The sequence below is a fragment of the Lepidochelys olivacea genome (assembly GCF_965140295.1).
Source record: "Lepidochelys olivacea isolate rLepOli2 genome assembly, chromosome: 5".
Lineage (NCBI taxonomy): Eukaryota > Metazoa > Chordata > Testudines > Cheloniidae > Lepidochelys > Lepidochelys olivacea.
In genome coordinates this window covers 16,603,016-16,623,213 of record NC_140415.1, presented here as the reverse complement: position 1 = coordinate 16,623,213, position 20,198 = coordinate 16,603,016, and the positions used below count along the sequence as shown (strand labels likewise).

At 43.4% G+C, this 20,198-nt stretch overlaps 1 protein-coding gene across 2 annotated transcripts in view; it reads left to right on the top strand.

Moving 5' to 3' along the window:
- CFAP53 (cilia and flagella associated protein 53) overlaps positions 1-8,276 on the top strand; it is a 35,377-nt gene extending 27,101 nt beyond the window's left edge. For both annotated transcript variants that reach the window (XM_084628999.1, XM_084629000.1), the window contains exons 6-8: positions 3,125-3,341; positions 3,899-4,001; positions 5,750-8,276. In XM_084628999.1, the coding sequence (XP_084485125.1) occupies positions 3,125-3,341; positions 3,899-4,001; positions 5,750-5,975 (546 nt within the window). In that variant the 3' untranslated portion in view covers positions 5,976-8,276. The remainder of the gene's footprint in view (positions 1-3,124; positions 3,342-3,898; positions 4,002-5,749) is intronic.
- The last annotated feature ends 11,922 nt before the right edge of the window (positions 8,277-20,198 follow it).

Here is a 20,198-nt window from a genome sequence, read left to right as displayed (position 1 = left end):
ACTATTTTTTTAACAACTATTTATCTCCAGTTTCCTTTCCTGGTATTAAAAGGATGTTTCTGTTAAAGTTCAACACCTGTCTCCTTCAGTTAAGGTGCTAAAGCTTGTAATAAACATCTCTGTTTCCTGAAAACATCTGAGTTCAAGAAACCTGCTATTTCTTAAAGTAAAAACAAGTCGATTCACCACTGCCTGGAAACAAAAAAATCTTTTGCAGGTTATCTTTAAAGCCAAGCAAGGAACTGTACTCTTTACTCTGCTTTAGGTGTTTATAAGCTAGTGCATGTTAGGGAAATGTTGCAAATATTTCCTACATTCATAGCATTCGTTCAGTTCCACTGGGGTTAGGCAACAGTGGGAACCCTGGTATAGAAAAGGTACAGGTCTGCCACTGGCATTTAAAGCACCATGTCAGTTAGACCAGTTCAAAGCAAAGTTAGATGATTTGGTGCTTAAAACACTGGTGGTACCCAGCATGGCTAGCAGTGGTGGAGCTGAACTGGTGTTATTAACAGTGGGATGTTTTTGCAAAACTTCTGGCTCAGACAAGACTGGTGAAGTTATTGGCTGTTATAGGAAAAAGTCAGAGTCCTAAACTCAGATTCTGGCACGTAATTGAAAGAAAAAATAATTTTGAATGATGCAGTTAGAAAATGTATGTATTTGTGTGAATAAGTCTGCGTATTCTGTTAATGATTTACCATAAGGTTGTAAGGAGTTTTTTTCATATTTAAAAGCACTGCAGTTTACTTTGAAAACAGGGCTAGAGTGTCTTTAGAAGATAGGTTCATAGAATCATAGAGTATCAGGGTTGGAAGGGACCTCAGGAGGTCATCTAGTCCAACCCCCTGCTCAAAGCAGGACCAATCCCCAACTAAATCATCCCAGCCAGGGCTTTGTCAAGCCTGACCTTAAAAACCTTTAAGGAAGGGGAGATTTCACCACCCTCCTAGTGAAAAAGTTTTTTCCTAATATCCAACCTAAACCTCCCCCACTGCAACTTGAGACCATTACTCCTCGTTCTGTCATCTCGTACCACTGAGAACTGTCTAGATCCATCCTCTTTGGAACCACCTTTCAGGTACTCCCACAGTATTCTTGCCAGCAACTTAAAGAAGGTGGTTGTACTAAAAGTCACTGGTCTGGGTTCTATTCCTGGCTTTGCCACAAAGCTGCTGTGTGACTTGGGGCAAGTTACTTCATTTCTTAATGCCACAGTTTCCCCAGCTGCAAAATGAGGATCATGATTACAAAAAAATGTAAAGAGCTTTGCGATCTACAGAAGAAAGTGCTATAGATGAACTAAGTTGGATCATGCCGGCTCAAATTATTCTTCTTTGTTCAAATTTACTGTCTAGATTCATTAATTCAAAATATTACATTATGCTTTAAGAAACCTTTTTCTTGATTTCATCAAAAATGTTAATTTTAGCCTAATGATGCTTCCAATGCTAAAGAAAGGTTTTCAGTCTTGATAAGGTGCAATAATGCTGGAAATATTTCATAATCTGAACTGAGTTTTGTTTCAAATTCAGGTTTAATTTATTTTTACAGTAATTGGCCAAGTTTGTGAGTTCCTGCATTCAACTTGATGGCATTTCTCTGTCTGTTTGTTTGTAATGCAATAACTTGCAATGAAAAAAATGCAATGAACACTGAATCCAACCAATTCCAAAATTTCAGGGAGTGTTGTAGGTGTCAAGGGGCAGAATCCTATTAATTTTGGCATGAATGGGAAAACTGGCAGGGCGGAATAGGGATTGTGACAGGGTGTACGAACCCTGGATCACACAGGAAGGAGTTAAGGAGTTGCTCTCGGCTGGAGTGGCCTGCCCTGCCACACCTACAAGTCATGTCAGGAATGGAGGAGGGGTTTGACACTGGGGAAGTTCACTACCTCCTGGGCAGCTCTGGGATGACAGCAGAGTGCTGAGCTTCCCACCTCCCAGGGAGAGGCCTGGAAAAGAGCAGAGCCTACACTCTTGCCTAAGAGAAGGCCTAAGTTCCCTGAGGTGAAGAGCCCTGTATCCTGTTCCTTGTGCTAGGGAACCAGTGGACTTTGAGCCATACCCTTCAGAGTGCTACTGAGCACCCCACTTGAGTGACTGGACACAGAGTGAGCACACAATTCCGTCACCTCCCGAAGAGGCGCTGTTGAAAGACCAAAACCTTGCCAGAGACACACACAGCCCACTGCATCTGATCAGCAGACCCATCAGCTTCAGAGGGGGAATACACAGCCGCTGCCAATGTGGGGGGGGCAATGATATGGGGGGAAAAGGAAACCTGGGAGGGACACAGGGCCCCTGCCACCAGGCAAAGGGGCAGCAAACAGAGCCCTTAGCATGCGGGAGGAATGAGGGACATTGGTATGGGGGGAGGAAGGAGTGTGGAGCACACAGAACCCCTGGCATGATGGAGGGGTGGGGGATTGCAGGGGTCCCTGAAATAGAGGGAGGGTAGCACAAGGAGTTTATGCAGGCTGTGGAGGGATGCTAGGAGCCCCTGTTGTGTACAATGAGCTTGTCCTACAGATGCTATGAAGTGCACCACGATCTGATAATAATACTTTTCAGTCATAGGGCGTGAGTCGCTTCTCACATCAGTGTAAATCCAGTATAACTCTTTTTGAACTCAATGGAATGACCAGTGTAAAACTGGAGCACAAAGTGATTATGTGACAGCGAGATGTGGCAGAGTTTGGAAAAGAAGCCAAGGGCATGTCTATGCTGCATCTGGACATGTCTGTGCTACATCTGAGCATGTTTGTGCAAGCCTCCCAGCCCTGGTCAACTGACTTGTACTAGTGGAGCTCATGCTAGTGCGCTAAAAACAGCTGTATAGATGGTGCAGCTTTGGCTGGGAGCTTGGGGTCTGAAGTATGTGGGGTGGCTTGAGAGGCCAAGCTCCAGCCTGAGCTACAATGTCTACACAGCTGGTGTTAGTGCACTTGCGGAAGTCTGTGGACCCAGGCTGGGAGTCTTGCTCTCGGATGCAGCATAGACGTGCTCCCAGTCTTTTTCCCAGTCCGCCACCAGACACTGCTTTCCATGAATAAAATGACTTTTGAAATGCCTTTTTGAACTAGTTTATTGAAAGTCTATATCCCGTCCACATTTCGTAGCAAGAGCTGTTGAAGGAGCAGCAAATGTATCGGGAATATCTGGCTCAACAATTGGAAGAGGAGAAGCGTCGAGAGAAAGAAATGGACAAGCTGCTGGAGGAAGAGATGGAGAAGTCTTGGGCTAAGAAGGCTGAGCAAATGAGATTGGAAAAGGAAGCTAGGAAACGGCTAATGAAAGATGTCCTGGATACGAGACGACTGCAGATTGAAGAGAAGTGTAAGAAATTTCAGCACAATTAGTCTGTAGTCAAGTATTGCCAATGGTAAAGTGAATGCAAGTCCTGTCAGAGTCAATTGTGGTGTCACATGCTTTCCCTGAAAGCAGAATTTGGCCCCAAGTGCATGTGGGGGACAAATGGGGGACCCTGGTATGCAGCATTGAGGGGGGCACACAAAGGAATCGGGGACACACAATGCATAGACATTATTACAACAGATAAAACAGTGCTATTGCATTAGGGCCAATGCTACAGCCTTACTCATACAAACAGTCTTTACTCATGCGAGTTATCCCGTTGACATGAGTGGAACAAAGACTAATCAAATAAAGATTATAGGAGTAAGCCCTTATTTCAGAACATTCTGAAATTGTATACGTGAAATCCTCTCTTCTAAGTGACTAATGTGGGTGGAAAAATACCGACATCATCTCTCCTGTTGCTTTTGTGCCTTTCCAGAAGCAGCAAGGTTCAAGCCTGCCATTAAGAATAAGCTATTTGGATTTAAGTTTACATCCTTCCAAGGTTAGCAATGCATTTATTTTTCCTTTTGCAGTGGAGAGAAATGCAAAGCACCAGGAAGAACTTGCTCAGGACAAGGAACTATTAGTTGAAGCCATTAAAGAACTCAATTCTATAGAAGAAGAAAAATATTTAAGGTATTTTTCCTTATGCTGTCAGTACATTTTGTAATAAAGTTGGGTCTTAAACTCTTCAGAATTGAATAATTCTAGTGTAGTAGTAGTAGTGTAATAGCAATGGGCTTTATTCTGTGCAAATTTTCTCTGCAGGTGCTATGCTGTGTAGCCAATTTGCTATTGACTATTCAGTAGTACCTATGTTATACTGAAATTGGTATTACGCAACCACCCAAACCTGATTGTTCATACACAGTTGTATTCCACCAAGTGTAATTGTCTTGAGCTTACTGGTTGTTTTTAGTAAGTACATACCCATACACTGTGATTTAAGGGGTGTATTCCTTAAATTCTATTAATAAAAGTTATTAAGGTTTGTAACATTAGCTGAGTTTTTAGAGAGATTAATTTAGCTATTTAAGCATAAGAGTTGGAATGTTCTGGCTTATTGCAAATCTCTGTCCACCCTTGAAGAATATCAGCTGACTGTGCATTCAGGCATTGAAACACAAGACCACACCATCAGAACAAATTCTCACTAGCTTATCATTGCCTGAGGAAAGAATACTAGTACTTAGCACTATCTGAAATACGCCAGTTCTAGATGTCATGTACACAGGCCTTCCTTTACAGTTTCATGTTTTTACTATCCATAATGTTTTATCCACATGATTCCATTTCCATACTATTGCCCACTCTGATGCTTATTTGGAGAAAGTAATTGAGTAGCCCCTTCCAGAGCCAGTATCTCTTTCATTTCATGGTGTTTTGGCAACAACTTTACGGTTAACAGAAAAGTTCTCAGACCATCTCTTGGCTTTGGTGGCAGTCGCACACTGTGGAGGAAGAGGTGCTGGCCATATCACTTAAAATAGATGTGCTGCGTTTTGTTGTCAGTGTCAGAAAGCAAAGTCTTGCCACATGGCTCTCACAGCATCTCATTAAAGCACTGGTTTTGAGGAAACTCTTGACACTTAAGTACCGTGGTGATGGGTGCTTTAGAAATACTTGAGGTAGGTAGGTGGGCTGTTCAAACAGCACTCCCGAGGATAGCAAAGGTAAAGTGCAGGTCTTGGCGTAGAACACAATTTCTTCTCGCAAACCATTTCTCAGAGTAATGTTAGCATAAGACCATGGCAGGAATCTCTGGCCTGCCTTCTTAGATGAAAGTACAATAATGGAGTTATCTTAAAAACAAGAGAGGGAAAATTGGATATTAGGGTGCTACAGGCGTGAACCATAGCCAGATAAAAACCTAGACCTAACATTTAAGTATATTCCACATAATCCTCTGTCATCTCCTCACCACAGTAACAGACAAAGAGTTACACAGATTTTTGTGGGGGGGAAAGCATAAAACTTGTTATTTGATTAATGATTGTTTGTTCATTGATCATTGTTAAGCACTGACATTGTATGCTGTGATTTATAAGCCACAGTAAAGACAGTTTGTGCCCCCAAAGAGTTTACAGTTTATTAAAATGTAATGGTTGTTCATTAGAATAATAGTTAATGATAACAAGTAGGAGTTTTAAGCAGTATTTCACATAAGATTGATCAATGATACCTCAAGAAATCTGAGCTGTTCATTTTCTATCTTTATCTTCTAAGAGTATGTCTACACTGCCCACGTTACGGGCACTTTTCAGTGCTCAAATTTTTGTCACTGAGGGGGGTGTTTTTTCACACCCCTGAATGACTAAAGTTTTAGTGCTGAAAGTGGCAGTGTAGACATAGCCTAAATGAGACATTCGCCATGTCATTTGCAGACGAATGCAGGAGGCAAAGGAATATCGGGAGCAGCTGCAGGCTCAGATTACCTATCAGCAGCAGGCCCATACTGCTGAGGAAGAAGAGAAGCAGCGAGAATATGAATCAGGACTGGTAGCAGAGAGAGTTTACCAAGAAAAGATGAAAGACATTCTATCAAGACCCTACATGAAACTATCAGAAATCCATCCCTTGAGAAGAAAATTGTCTAATCTGCAAGTATAGCATTTACTTATTGTGATGTATACAACTTCAGCTCCCTTTAGACTGTATTTAAAACAGTATATATGAATTTTTACTTTTCATACTAATTATCTGGTTCCACTTTCCCTGTTTTTGTATGCAAATCATTTTAAGGAGCATATATACGAATTAGACACCTTTTCAAAGGGTTAATTTTTCCCCTTTGGATTTTCTTTGAGACAATAACTTTTCCTCCATTTTAGATTCAGAAATTTTTACATTTTAAATAAAACATTGTGTATGAATAGCATCTATGACATGAACTGCATGTAAGCATTCCTCAAAATCTACAGAAAGACACATTTGTAGAAGAATTTCAGGAAACTTTAATTGGGCCATATAAATAGTTTAGCCTTTAAAGGGTCATTTTAATTATATATTTAAACAAAAACACTAGATGTACATTTTTAGTATCTTTGAAAAATATGTAGTGTGTGTCCACTTTATTTCTAAGACTCGTTCAAAGGGCTAGTAAATATAAATCTTTATAGACCCTGGTGGCTAACAAGGATCTATGGAACTTCAGGATCTCCAAAACTGATCTGTGAAATCATTGCTGGGATAGATTTACTGCATAATAGGACTAAAATCACCCTTTCTTCCAAAAAGGGTATTCTCCACCTGTATAGGGTTCACTCCTGCATTTCTTGCATACCCTAGATGTTCACAAATACTTTATTTTGCTTCCACAAGATACAGAGGATCAGGCTGTGTCGCAGGGTGGTTGACCCCTTTAAGGGGAGTCAGGGCCCAGCCTACCTGTGACAGGCTCCTGTAAGGGAAAATGAGCCAATCCAGACACATGTGGTTGGCTGGCTGGCAGGCAGGCAGCTAATGAGGCTGATAAAGGGGTACCAGTACTGGGATGGGAGTTTCTAGAAACAGGGAGCTTTTGAGGAGAGGTGCTCCTAAGAAAGCTGATAGGGAGAGCCCATAACAGCAGGGAAGCTAGGAGATGTGCTCCTGGAGACAGGGAACTCCCAGGACAGCTGATCAGGAAGGCTTATGTAAGCAACGACCCTAGATGTGCTTCTAGAGAGGAGAGATTTCTGAGGGCAAAGTTACAGCTGGCAGCCCTCCAAGAAAGCCTAGTCCCAGAAAAAGGATCTCCCAAAAAGTGGTGGGACGCATAGCCCATCAGGAACTACATGCTGTCCCGGAGAAGGGATTCAATTGACGGATCTCTGCCAACTCTTGCTCCAGGGAAGGATTCTACCGAGGTAGTAGGAAGAGGCCTGACTCCAGAGAAGAGTGCAGAGTCAAGAAAACTCTGCTGATAAAGAACCCAGATAGAGGGGAGAGGTGGACTCAGGTGGGAACAGATAAACTGACGGACTCCCAGCTAAGACACTAGGTGAAGGTGTGCTTGTAGTCTCGCTGGGGCACTGATTAATAAACTAGACCCCTCAGAAAGAGTTCTGTTCCCTATGTAAAGCCTCATTGAACTTATTGATGGCATATTAGGGGAAATGGAGGCAGGGAGCGCCTGCAGCACCACACCTAGCTACAGGCAGCACAGGGGCCCGTGGCACGCTCCCTAACATACTACGAACAGGATGGTCAGATTCTTAAAGCAAAAAAACTGGAAAAATGTCAATACATGGTTATATCCATGTGCAGAAGGGTTTTGGCAGTGGGTTGATGGGAAGCTTCTCTTCTCCCCTGTCTCTTGCTTCCCATCTACAAGTCCTCCCCAATTAGCACCTGCTTCCCCTTCAGAGTGGGGTGGCCGGAGAGTAGCAGCTGCTGAGGGAGGGCCCAGCTCTGCAGGCAGCAACGGAGAAGTAAGGGTGGCAATACCATCCTTACTTCTGCCCTGCTGCTGGCAGCAGCTCTGGCTTCAGAGCTGGGATCTCAGCCAGCAGCTGCTGCTCTCTGGCTGCCCAGCTCTGAAGGCAGTGCCCCCGCCAGCAGCAGCGCAGAAGAGCAGTACTGCAACCCCCCCTACAATAACCATGTGACCACCCCACAATTCCTGTTTGGGTCAGGACCCCTAACATTACTACAGCATGAAATTTCTAATTTAAATAGCTGAAATCATGAAATTTATGATTTTTCAAAATCTTATGACTGTGAAATTGGCCAGAACGGACCATGAATTTGGTAGGGCTGTAGGCATGGGATACGTGTCCTTTCCTAGGGGAAATCCTGCTCCATCATCTATATATTTTTGCTCATGCCTTGTCATCTGCTCCTCTGTTTGGGACTAAAACAAATAGGATTTTCTCTTGTGTTTGTCTTCATGATTGATTATGCTTTAATAATGAACTGAGATACACACAATGCTTTGTTTTTCTGTTGTATTTAGCTTAAAGGAAGGGACATACCAAGGTACGATCTAAACTAATGAGCAGCTGTGCTACCCTTGCGCTACAATCTTGGGTGCCTTACAATGCCTTGCTGAAGGAGTTCCCACGTGGGCCGCTCACAAACAGCCTTCCAGCATGCAAACCACACCCTGAGTGTTTGTGTGTAACTGCAACCTGCCAGCCTGGTTACACTCTGGCTCTCACCAGCCTTGCTAATACTGCAGGGTGACCCCAACACACTCCCAATCTTAGATTTCCCCCCCCCAGAAATGTATGTCCCAGCCCTCTCCTGGACAATACACGTTTATATAAAAGTCTGTTGTTTTTATAATAGAAATAACATGCACACATCTTGCCACCCCAAATGGAGTTTCCCAAGCACTTCAATTTAAACACACTGGATTAGATAAAACAAGTTTATTAACTACATAGAGATTTTAAGTGAGCACACGTACTAAGGCATAAAAGTCAGAAATGGTTACAAGAAAACTAAAGATAAAATGCAACCAGTGTCTAACTTAAACTGTGTTAAATTCAAAGCAAGGTTTTCTCACCACATGCTCTCAGCAATCGTACTGACTGAACTTCTTAGAGTGGGACCCCTTCCCTAGTCCAACAGCTACTTATTTTATCCCTTCAGGTGCAGTGAATCAATGGACAGGGGGATGGGGTGGGAAGGCCTTGAGGTGTTTGTCCCTCCATTTTATAATTTCAGTCCCCATTTTGAAAAACATTTCCAGCTGGGTACCAGGAGACAAAAAGTCTCTAGGGAAGGATGTTCCCTGCTGCTTTTCTTCACCTGTTTGAGCTTCCTTTGGTTCCCTTCCTGCTTGATGCAAATTAAGCAAAGCACACATTCCTTGGTTTGAGACTGTTTGGAACATATGGTAACACTGCCATACAGTGGAATCTTATAATTTTACATACAATGTTGCCACACATATTTTATCAGGATGGTACCAATCAGCAAATTATGAGTTTTCAAATGATACAAGGCATACTTTTTACAATGATTATTACAGTAGTGTGTCGGATGTGAATACAGGGGTATGTTCTATCACAGCTCCCATATACAAGGCAGCTATCCAGTTCGTGAATGGATAAAACAGGAGGCCAAACCTGTTAGATACTTTATCCTAAACAGAGAAGCACATTTCCTCAAGTCATAAAACAGGATACTGGACAATCCATCCTCCAACTCTCAAATGGTCTGGAGAAGTCCAGGAAGGGAGGGAGTAATCAGCCAACAGAAAAGCCTCAAGTTATTCAGTTTCCTGTTGTAGGCCAATATGAACCCATTCAAATACAGACCCAATGAGCTCTTTGAGTCACTCATAGCTGATGATGGATGAAATCAATGTGAAGAGCAAAATGTGGGCAGGAAAGATTCACTTTATACGCTTTGCCCACACACACCCTTCTCAGCCCCCCAAAAGGCTGAAAACAGAGAATGAAGACCTATTTGGCCAGAAGGGGGTGAATGAAAAGTTGGGCTCCTAACCAGTGGTGAGATTGCGGGACGGGTAAGAAAGTAGCAGCGCTCTGCTCTAGATCCATCCACAGTCCACGAGTTTCTGGATGTTTCTACTAAAACATGTGGCACAGTGAACTAGTTAAGTATTACAATCTTCACAGCTAAAACCCCATTGAGATGACTGGTACAGGTAGCACCTGGTTTGGAATGAAGTGCTGCCTTCCTCCCTTCACACACAGCCTGAGGACAAGGGCTGAGAGAGAAGTCTACCACGACAATATGGTTGCCAATCCTCCAGGATTGACCTGCAGTCTCAAGGAATGAAAGATTAATCTTTAATTATAAAGATTATGTCATGTGATGAAATCTCCAGGAATACGTCCAACCAAAAGTGGCAACCAAGAAGGACAGTTTGGAATAGCTTTGTAGCCATGACTGCTACCATTGTTAATGAGCTGTAGGAGCAGTTGGGTCTCTTGTGCATTCCCTGCTGGTGAAGGTAAGGCCTGTGGAGCTATATGGTGGCCACTTAAGCCCTTTGTCCATACAAAGTTACCGTTTGCAGTCTACCCTTCCACTCCTCCATGTAGAGAAGTCATAGCAGTTCTGCTGTGTCCAGAGACTTCCATTCATGTGGGGAGCGATGTTGTTTCTGCAGTATTGGATTACATTTAGAATTTTTTTAACCAAAAGGGCTGGAAATTTTCTCTATCTTGTTTTTAATATAAGTGCTTAGCTTGTGCAGAAACCCCTGGACCACTAGAGAAGAGCTGATAGAATGTATCACCACACACTGGGGCACGGGTCACTTGCTGGAGGATTCTCTGCTCCTTGAAGTCTTTAAAACACGATTTGAGGTCTTCAATAGCTCAGACATAGGTGAGGTTTTTCGCAGGAGTGGGTGGGTGAGATTCTGTGGCCTGCGTTGTGCAGGAGGTCAGACTAGATGATCATAATGGTCCCTTCTGACCTTAGTATCTATGAATCTATTCTCATCATGGATAGCAGACTTCTAAGGATATGTCTACACTGCAGCTGGGGACATGTCTCGCAGCCCAGGTTGATAGACACATGCTAGCTCTGCTCAAGCTAGCATGCTCAGGGCTGAATTAACTTTTTGTGGGCCCTGGCACCCAGACTGTGGCCCTGCCCCTGCACTCTGCCCCTGAGGTCCTGCTCACTCCTCTCTGCCCCTGAGGCCCCACCTGCCACTCACATAGAGGGTAGGGGGCAGAGGAGTGAGATGTGATCAGGGCCTCAAGGGCAGAGTACGGTGGGGTGGGGAACCTTCTGAGTGTGGGCCCAGTGCCATGGGCACCATTGTAAACCTGGTACTGAACATGCTAATCAATGTGAATGTTACAGTGTCTTGGGCTAGCCACCCCAGTCCAGACCCAAAAGATTGGGTGGGGTTGTTCTTGGGTGGCTGATGGCTGTAGCTAGGCTGACCCCTGGTAGATGTAACTATGTTGATGCTTCCATCCACATGGCTACTGTTGCTCAGGGAGGTGGCCCTACACTGACTGAAAAACTCCTTCCGTCCACGTAGGCTGTATCTACAGTACAGGAGTAGGCTGATACAGTCTCCACAGTATAGACATACCCTAACATACATCGAGTCATAAAATGAGCTACAATGAGAGCAGGACAAACCAGCTGCCAAGAATTAATTAGCTCAGTTATTAATTAATATTTTAGTCACTGTTCACAATGATGAGAAACTAAAAATCAGTAAAAATAATAATAGCATGATGGGGGCAGAGAGGCCCTAGATCAGCAGACAAGGGGTTAAGGAGAGCCTATGAGCCCAACTAGCCCCACTCCGCTCTACCTGTGGCCAATGCCGAGCCTGGAGGGGGAATAAAAGGAGAGAACCTGGTTCAGTTCAGGGCTGACTGTGCAGGAAGGAGGATGGAGCTCTGCCTGAAGCGAGCTTTTCTTGCAGACTTGCAAAGATAGTCCTGCTAGCCAGAGCAGCCACTGGGGAGGAACAGCTGTTTGGGAACCAAGCTGGAAGGAAAGGGTAGGGGTGCACTGGAAGCCGGGGGCCTGGCCCAATATTGAGTTACATTTGCTTTTTATTACTGTACATTTTGGGGTTGAGCCCCCTCCCTCCCCATATCCCCACCCTCAGACATGGATAAGACTGACGGGACAACTAGCTGGTGGACCAGAACCTGCCTTAGTGGACTCCAGAGATAGTCCTTTTCCCCTCCCTCCCCTGCCACCCCCAGGAGACCTATGGTCAGGTTGTGGTGCCTGGAAGGTCACTCCAAGGGGTTGTCATTGTTCCAGCCACACTACTACAATTATATGTGTGTGTGTATATGAATAGAAAGAGAGAACTTTTTCAGCACTAAAATGGAGATTTTTGTTTAAAAAAACCAAACAAACCCTGATCAGAAATGTTTTCATAAAACTATTGTCAAAGCTAAATGAAAACAAATTTTAGTTTGAACTCAATTATTCCCTTTCAGCGTTTGCATCCTTTCCATTGCAGCATTCCAGGGTGTTTCTGGGGCAGCACAACTCCACGACTGTATAAACACAATCTAGCCTTAAATGTGTTAAGAATAAAATGCTTCTATATGTGTTTTGTGTTCTCAGGTTACAGTGGGCACTGAACCAACAATCTGTATCTATCTCTCAGGGATACGGTATGGACTCTTGGAAAAGGACAGTTTCTTATCTCAGTTAGGTGTGTGAATCTAAAATAACTTCATTGACCTTAGTGGAGTGACTCCAGGTTTATACCAGTATAAATGAGAGCAGAATCTGGCTTTGCAATTTTAGTCCTGCTGGGGCAGTTTACAGCACTGGGTACTTATCTTTTCAATTTTACCCTGCCCTATTTCCACACACAAAACTTTGTGTGAACCTACAGACAGAAGAGAGAACAATACACCAAGCTTAGTCTCCCATAATACTAACTCAAAAGTAGAGTATACACTGGGTTTTGGTCAGTGCTTTGACTTCAGTAGATACGTACAATAAGAATATGCTTCCCATGTGTAACTGGGGTAGGGATTATTCATAAACTTGAGAATCCTGCAACCAGCGAGAGAGGAAGGATAATTCAGTGGCTAGGCTGTTAGCCTGGGATTTGAGAGATTGGTGATCAATTCCCTGCTCTGCTGCAGACTGCACATGGGACCCTGAGCAAGTTAGTCAAGTCTCTCTGAACCTCAGTTCCCCAACTGTGGCAAATGGGGATAACAGAACTTCCCTACCTCACAGAGGTGCTGTGACGAAAGCTACTTTAAAGATTGTGAGATGCTACAGTGATGGGGGGCCATCGAAGTACTTGGATACATAGAAACCCCGTGTTCACTGTCTCGGTGCAAATGTTAGGTTCAGAAGCAGAAGTAAGATTAATCAAGTATTTAAAATGAATCTAAGGTGAGGGTCAAAACTCCCAGAGATCTATTAGGTCCTAATCTTGCAGGCAAAACCCATGAATTTTACCCAAGGACTACAGGATCAGACTGTAGTGGATTCAGCTGCAGAAAGCCTAAAGTCCCACTGGGTAACTGGAAGGAGCTCAGTGTAACCAAAATCTTCTGGGAGAAGGCATGCATCATGTGACTAGTACAAGAGGGTCTGGTGCCTTCACTGCATCGCATACTTAAAGTGATTCCAGTCGGGCTGGGTAAGCTCCACCAGAGTCAGCTGAACATCTGAATACAGAGGCTCAGGCTGACTGCTGTAATAGCATCATTTAAATGCCTCTTAAAAATTCTGTCCAGCTGAACAATGCAGTGAGTGAGGTTTCATGTCAATATTAAAGAATTTCAATTCCTTAGTCCTACTGATTTCCACTTCTTAATCCTTTCTAGTTCCTTTGATCTTCCCTGTTCCTGCAGCGAACTGGACACGTGAATGCAGTAGAATGTGGTTCAAGGCTTGCTCACGACTCATGTTCTAAACATGCTCCGTGGTATCATCCTGAAAGCACCCACAATATGTACACAGGACTGGTAGGAGCTGGAGGGAGCAGTTCCAAATATTTGTACAACTAAAGGAAAAACAGAAAACCCAGCTTTTCTGCTCCCATTACAGTAAAGGAGGAAAAAAAACTTCCATTGACTTCAATGGCAGATTAGAAATAGATACTTTAGAGAAGGCAGCAGAGAGCCGTAATTCTAGTCTTAATGCCCATGAGGTAAAGCCAAAACATATGTTACAGGAAATCATTTGATAATGCGAGTCAACGGCTGCATTTGAATTGAAAGAAACATGAAAGAAGTGTATTGGTTAGCAAAACTGAACATACAAAAGTTCCATCTAAATATGCCAATACTGTTGAACAAAATTAGTTTTATTTACAGAAAAGAGCATCTTTGTTTAACCTTCCCACCATAAAAAAAAACCCTGCACCATGAATCAGATTTCAGATTGCTGGTCAGATCAATGATTCTGTCAGTGGCTGATGACCCTCGCGGAGCTCCTGCTGCTATTGCTATTCTCAGCATTTTGTTTGTACTGCTGAGTGGCAATTGACCATGTCGGCAAGTATTCCAGCATGACAGGAAATTCTGGTCCAAAGGATGCTATTTGAAATGAAACACACTCAAAACATGCTTTGTAGGAACCGGTTAAACTTGATCTAGAGCAGCTAAAAGGTGTGCCACTGGTGTCAGGTCCCTCATCAGTATCCCCACACAAGGCAGTAACAATTGACATCTGTTGGGGCTCTCCCTGTAGAACACCAGAATTTTCAGAATGAGAAACAGCAGGGGACTATATTAACAGGGGATTGATACCTCTTTGGGTTGGTTTCTTTCCTTCCTTCTGGGATCACGTTGCAGAGTTGGGCAGATGAGAAGAGGCTTGGCTGCTGGGAGAGCTTTTCAGGGGCATGCACAACCTAACCCTTCCCTCCCAACCCTCCGGTGGCCTTTTATCAGTTAACGGTAATGACAGAATGGTTTACTTGGGTCTCCCTACCATATTATGGCAAGCCTGTGAGGAAGTACCAGGGTAGCCGCCAGTTGGGAGCCCCTGAAAAAGAAAGCTGACAGCAATTGGATAGCTCAGTGGTTTGAGCATTAGCCTGTTAAACCCAGGGTTGTGAGTTCAATCCTTGAGGGGGCCATTTAGGGATCTGGGGAAAAAATTGGTTATTGGCCCTGCTTTGAGCAGGGTGTTAGACTAGATGATCTCCTGAGGTCCCTTCCAACCCTGATATTCTATGATTCTAATTGAGAGCATGTGCAGAGACATAAGGACCCAATACAGATGGCTCTGGACTCCATAAAAAGAACAGGAGTACTTGTGGCACCTTAGAGACTAACAAATTTATTTGAGCATAAGCTTTCCTGAGCTATAGCTCACTTCATCGGATGCATGCAGTGGAAAATACAGTAGGGAGATTTTATATACAGAGAGAACATGAAACAATGGGTGTTACCATACACACTGTAATGAGAGTGATCAGGTAGAGCTGTTACCAGGGGTGGTGGTGGTGGGGAACTCTTTTGTAGTGATAATCAAGGTGGGCTATTTCCAGCAGTTGACAAGAAAGTGTGAGGAACAGCGGGGGTGGGGGGGTGTGTGGAAATAAACATGGGGAAATAGTTTTACTTTGTGTAGTGACACATCTACTCCCAGTCTTTATTCAAGCATAATTTAATGGTATCCAGTTTGCAAATTAATTCCAATTCAGCAGTCTCTCGTTGGAGTCTGTTTTTGAAGTTATTTTGTTGAAGAATTGCGACTTTTAGGTCTGTAATCGAGTGACCAGAGAGATTGAAGTGTTCTCCAACTGGTTTTTGAATGTTATAATTCTTGATGTCTTGACTACAAGCCATCAGGAACAGTATGCCTAATAATGTCACGGCAAACCTGGTGGCTGAACTTTGTGAGTTTGTCCTCACCCATAACTATTTCACATTTGGTGAAAAGCTCTACCTTCACATCAGACATCCTCACAACGAGCGTAAAGGTTTGATTCCAGAGTGGAAAGAAATTTTTATCTTCCTGCATCAGATGCAAAAGACAATTTCCTGCAAGTCAGCACTTTATGACAAATTTCTGATTTTTTTTTCTTAAAGTTTTAAAGAATAATAAACTCAATTTAAAATGATGTATTGCACTAATATATATTTCCTGTGAATAGCTGTGCTTTGCATCTGGGACATTTTCTGCCCACTCTTCATCTGAATTCTTGTTCTTAAATATGCTTGTATTTCATATTTCTTTTCCATATTTGATTTAATGAAGGAGCAAGAGTAAGTGGAGTTTACAATAGAGAGGGCATTTGGTAGTACACCTGCAATGTACTCAAATTCATCTAAGGCAGAGTTTCAAATAGGATGACGGGTATTAGTCTGGATTTCCATGGGAATTGCAAAATGCATTACCATAAAAAAATAAAATAAATACAGGGCATGAGTCAAATATATTGCCCAGTTTAATTCCCAGAGTGGAGTAAGCCATGTTGGTGCAATTACAGTCTACCTACACTCCTGCTGCTTATTTACAGTAGGGGTTTGCACTGCTGCAGCCACATTAGCAGAGTGGTTAAAAAAACAGTAACGTAGATGTGCCTTGAGTGGCACAGATAAGTCTAGAACTCAGCCATGCTGACACGCAGCTCTCTGCTCAGGTTATCATAAAGGATCATCGCTACTGCTGTCGTCGCCCCCAGGAACACTGGGTGGTTGGATTTGGTCCCTTCAGTCTTAAACTCCTACCTTGTGAGCCAGAGGTGTGGTGTTGTGATCCCTTCTTTGGAATGTAAATTCATAGTTCTCAAAACATGTTTTACCTCTGTATGTGGCCATTTCTCCTTGCAGCTGGGGCCTGCAGGATAATACAAAAGGCTGAAGGACAGAGAGTGCCATCCACAGACACATCCCTTTCAAAATGACCAAATAGAGAGAGCTGCAGACACTGAGACAGCCCAGAAGAGGGCATACAAAAGCTCCAGATAGAACCTGTTTGAGATGGGAAGCCCCTGCATGACTTTATTCACAGCAGCGTTACTGTGCTCACAACTTTTCCCAGCTGCCAGCCTTGCAGAAACATTAGGATATGCTGTGAAGGCTCTCTGTGTACTACTACGATGCAGCAATTGTACGAAGGGCAGGATTAAAGAACAGGATGATGTGTTGCTGCTAAGGAAAAGAAAGGAATTTACATTGCCTCAAGGGATGAGGAGTTAAGGGAGAAGACAGTAAACGTGAATGTTTGCTGTGGTGAGATAATGTCAATATTATATTAAATAAAGGCACAATATACTGAGGCAATGCAGCAAACATCATCTACAGTGATTTAAAGAAAATTCCCTGTAAGTTAGTGAAGGAGTGAACAACTGTGGCAGAGCACAAGCCCTAATAAGCACATTCTTTGCCCCCATATGCAAAGTCTTTGCAATGAAAATTAATAATACTTTACACTTCCGTAGCATCTTCCTTCCCAGGATCTCAAAGCATTTTCCACCCATTAATTAAGCCTTACAACACTTCTGCAGGATGCATCTTATTATCCTCATTCTACAGTGGAGGGAACTGAAGTATGGAAAAGCTCAGTGGCTTGCCCCAGGTCACCCATTAAGTCAGTGGAAGAGCTGGTAGCAGCACCACAAACTCTTGACTCCCGGTATTGTTGTTCAGCCAGTAGTCTATGCTCCTTTCCTGAGCAAATAATAGTACATTCTAATAGTTTCATTTAACTAGTGCCTGTCATCTGAGGAGCTCCAAGCACTTTACAAAGGTGTCTGTATTTTACAGGTGGGGAAACTGAGGCACAGAAAGACTAAGTCACTTGTCTGTGGCCTCGTCCATAGAGCTCTGGACTGGGACTTAGGAGAGGTGGGTTCTCTGCTTGGCCCTGACACTGACCTGCTGGATGACCTTGGGCAATCACTTCCCCTATCTGTGCCTCAGTTTCCCCTATCTTGTAAAATGATAGCAATGATACTGACTTCTTTTGTAAACTACTTTGAGATCTGCTGATGAGAAGTGCTAGAAGAGAGCTAGGTACATCATTATTAAGGTCCCATAGTGAGTCAATAGCAGAACTGGGATGGAAACCCCAATCTTCTCCCTCCTAATCTGCTGCTTTAACCACTAAAACATGCTCCCTTGATAAGGAAATGCCACACAGGCCTCTTATCAGGGAGGCAGTTGGAAGATCTTTCCATTGTCATCGAGCACCTCTCCCCTATTTTACAGTACCTGCCATTCCCTTTCGGATTAATAGAGGAAGTAAACTTTAACTCTGGATGCTACTGCTGCACTCTGATTATCAGCAGGACAAAACGGTGACATACCTAGCAGCTCTTTGGGCCACACGTGATCTTAAAGTAAGTGGGCATAACTCCATTGGAGCCACTGGTAGCACTTGCTTAGACCAGGGATGAATGTGGCACCTTGCATATTACAGTCCTCAAGCTAGGGAGTTTAGTTTTGTTTCCGAAGAGGATGAGTTGGAATCAGTTGTCCGACGAGCCCAGATTTGTGTGCGGCTACCAAAACTTTAGCTCTTCTGATGAAAGCATGTGGAATCAGTTCAGGCCACTCCCGTATGGGGCCATAAAACATATTGTACTTCCCAGCTGAAGGCTGACACCCAGGACTGCTGTTGACATTCGCCTTCCAAAACAAGGAAGGCCCGGTTTTAGTCTCACCTCCCATCGTGAGTCAGGAACAGGCCCATCCTTGAACCACTTGAGAGATCAACCCTGGAGCCGTGCCACCACTGCACAGCAACACCAGAGTGGGCAGAAGCCCCACGCTGTTCCTGCTGAACTATTCCAGTGCCGTACTGGAGGAATTACAATGTTTCTGTCATAAATATAAAGGGAAGGGTAAACCCCTTTAAAATCCCTCCTGGCCAGAGGAAAACTCCTCTCACCTGTAAAGGGTTAAGAAGCTAAAGGGAACCTCGCTGGCACCTGACCAAAATGACCAATGAGGAGACAAGATACTTTCAAAAGCTGGGAGGAGGGAGAGAAACAAAGGGTTTCTGTCTGTCTATATGCTGCTTTTGTGGGGGACAGACCAAGAATGGAGTCTTAGAACTTTTAGTAAGTAATCTAGCTAGGTACGTGTTAGATTATGATTTCTTTAAATGGCTGAGAAAAGAATTGTGCTGAATAGAATAACTATTTCTGTCTGTGTATCTTTTTTTGTAACTTAAGGTTTTGCCTAGAGGGATTCTCTGTGTTTTGAATCTAATTACCCTGTAAGGTATCTACCATCCTGATTTTACAGAGGGGAGTTCTTTACTTCTATTTACTCCTATTTCTATTAAAAGTCTTCTTGTAAGAAAACAATGTTTTTTCATTGTTCTCAGGTCCAAGGGTTTGGGTCTGTGGTCACCTATGCAAATTGGTGAGGCTTTTTATCCAACATTTCCCAGGAACGGGGGGGTGCAAGTGTTGGGAGGATTGTTCATTGTTCTTAAGATCCAAGGGTCTGGGTCTGTAGTCACCTAGGCAAATTAGTGAGGCTTTTTACCAAACCTTGTCCAGGAAGTGGGGTGCAAGGTTTTGGGAAGTATTTTGGGGGGAAAGACTTTTCCAAACAGCTCTTCCCCAATAACCAGTATTTGTTTGGTGGTAGCAGCCAATCCAAGGACAAAGGGTGGGATATTTTGTACCTTGGGGAAGTTTTTGACCTAAGCTGGTAAAGATAAGCTTAGGAGGTTTTCATGCAGGTCCCCACATCTGTACCCTAGCGTTCAGAGTGGGGGAGGAACCTTGACAGTTTCTTTAAAGAGACTGCCATCACAGGGTTCTCAGTCTCTGATCTCATGCTCCCAGTCTGAGAAAGGGCAGAACTCCACTAACACACAGGACTTTTAACCCAGGGAGGCAGAGTTAGGGGAATTCAACCATGGCTGGTGCTGGGAGCATGAGACTCAAGACTGAGACCTGTGAGAGGATATCTTCAGATACGGAGATTTAAAGGCAAAGACTTATCACTTACTAGTAATTTTAAGAAAGAGTGATAGGAAAGTAATCTTCCTTAAAAGTACTGGCTCAATATAGAATCCAGCAGCCAAGAGGCAGTTTTCAGTGGGCCTATACTGCTTGTAGAATAGTTGGTGATCAGGGGAAAATACGCAAAATTCCAAATGAGATGGAAGGAGAAAATGAAAGAGAGAGCATTCTGGTTAAAGATACTAGATCCCCCAAATGCACCTTATTAGACCCAGCAGAGGAACCCTGCTCATTTTAGATATAAATTTACCATGATAAAGGCTGTGATATATATAGATGGCTGGTTACTACATTACTACCTTGTTCATTAGTATAAAAAACTGACACATCAGCAACATTCAGCTGAGTAATCTGTGTGGGCTGTGGGGTATAAAGATCATTTAGGGGGCATCTCACAGACAGGTATCATCCTTCCCACACAGGATTTTTTTTTTTTAATAACATGCCATTTGATGTAATCTGGTACTTTCTAA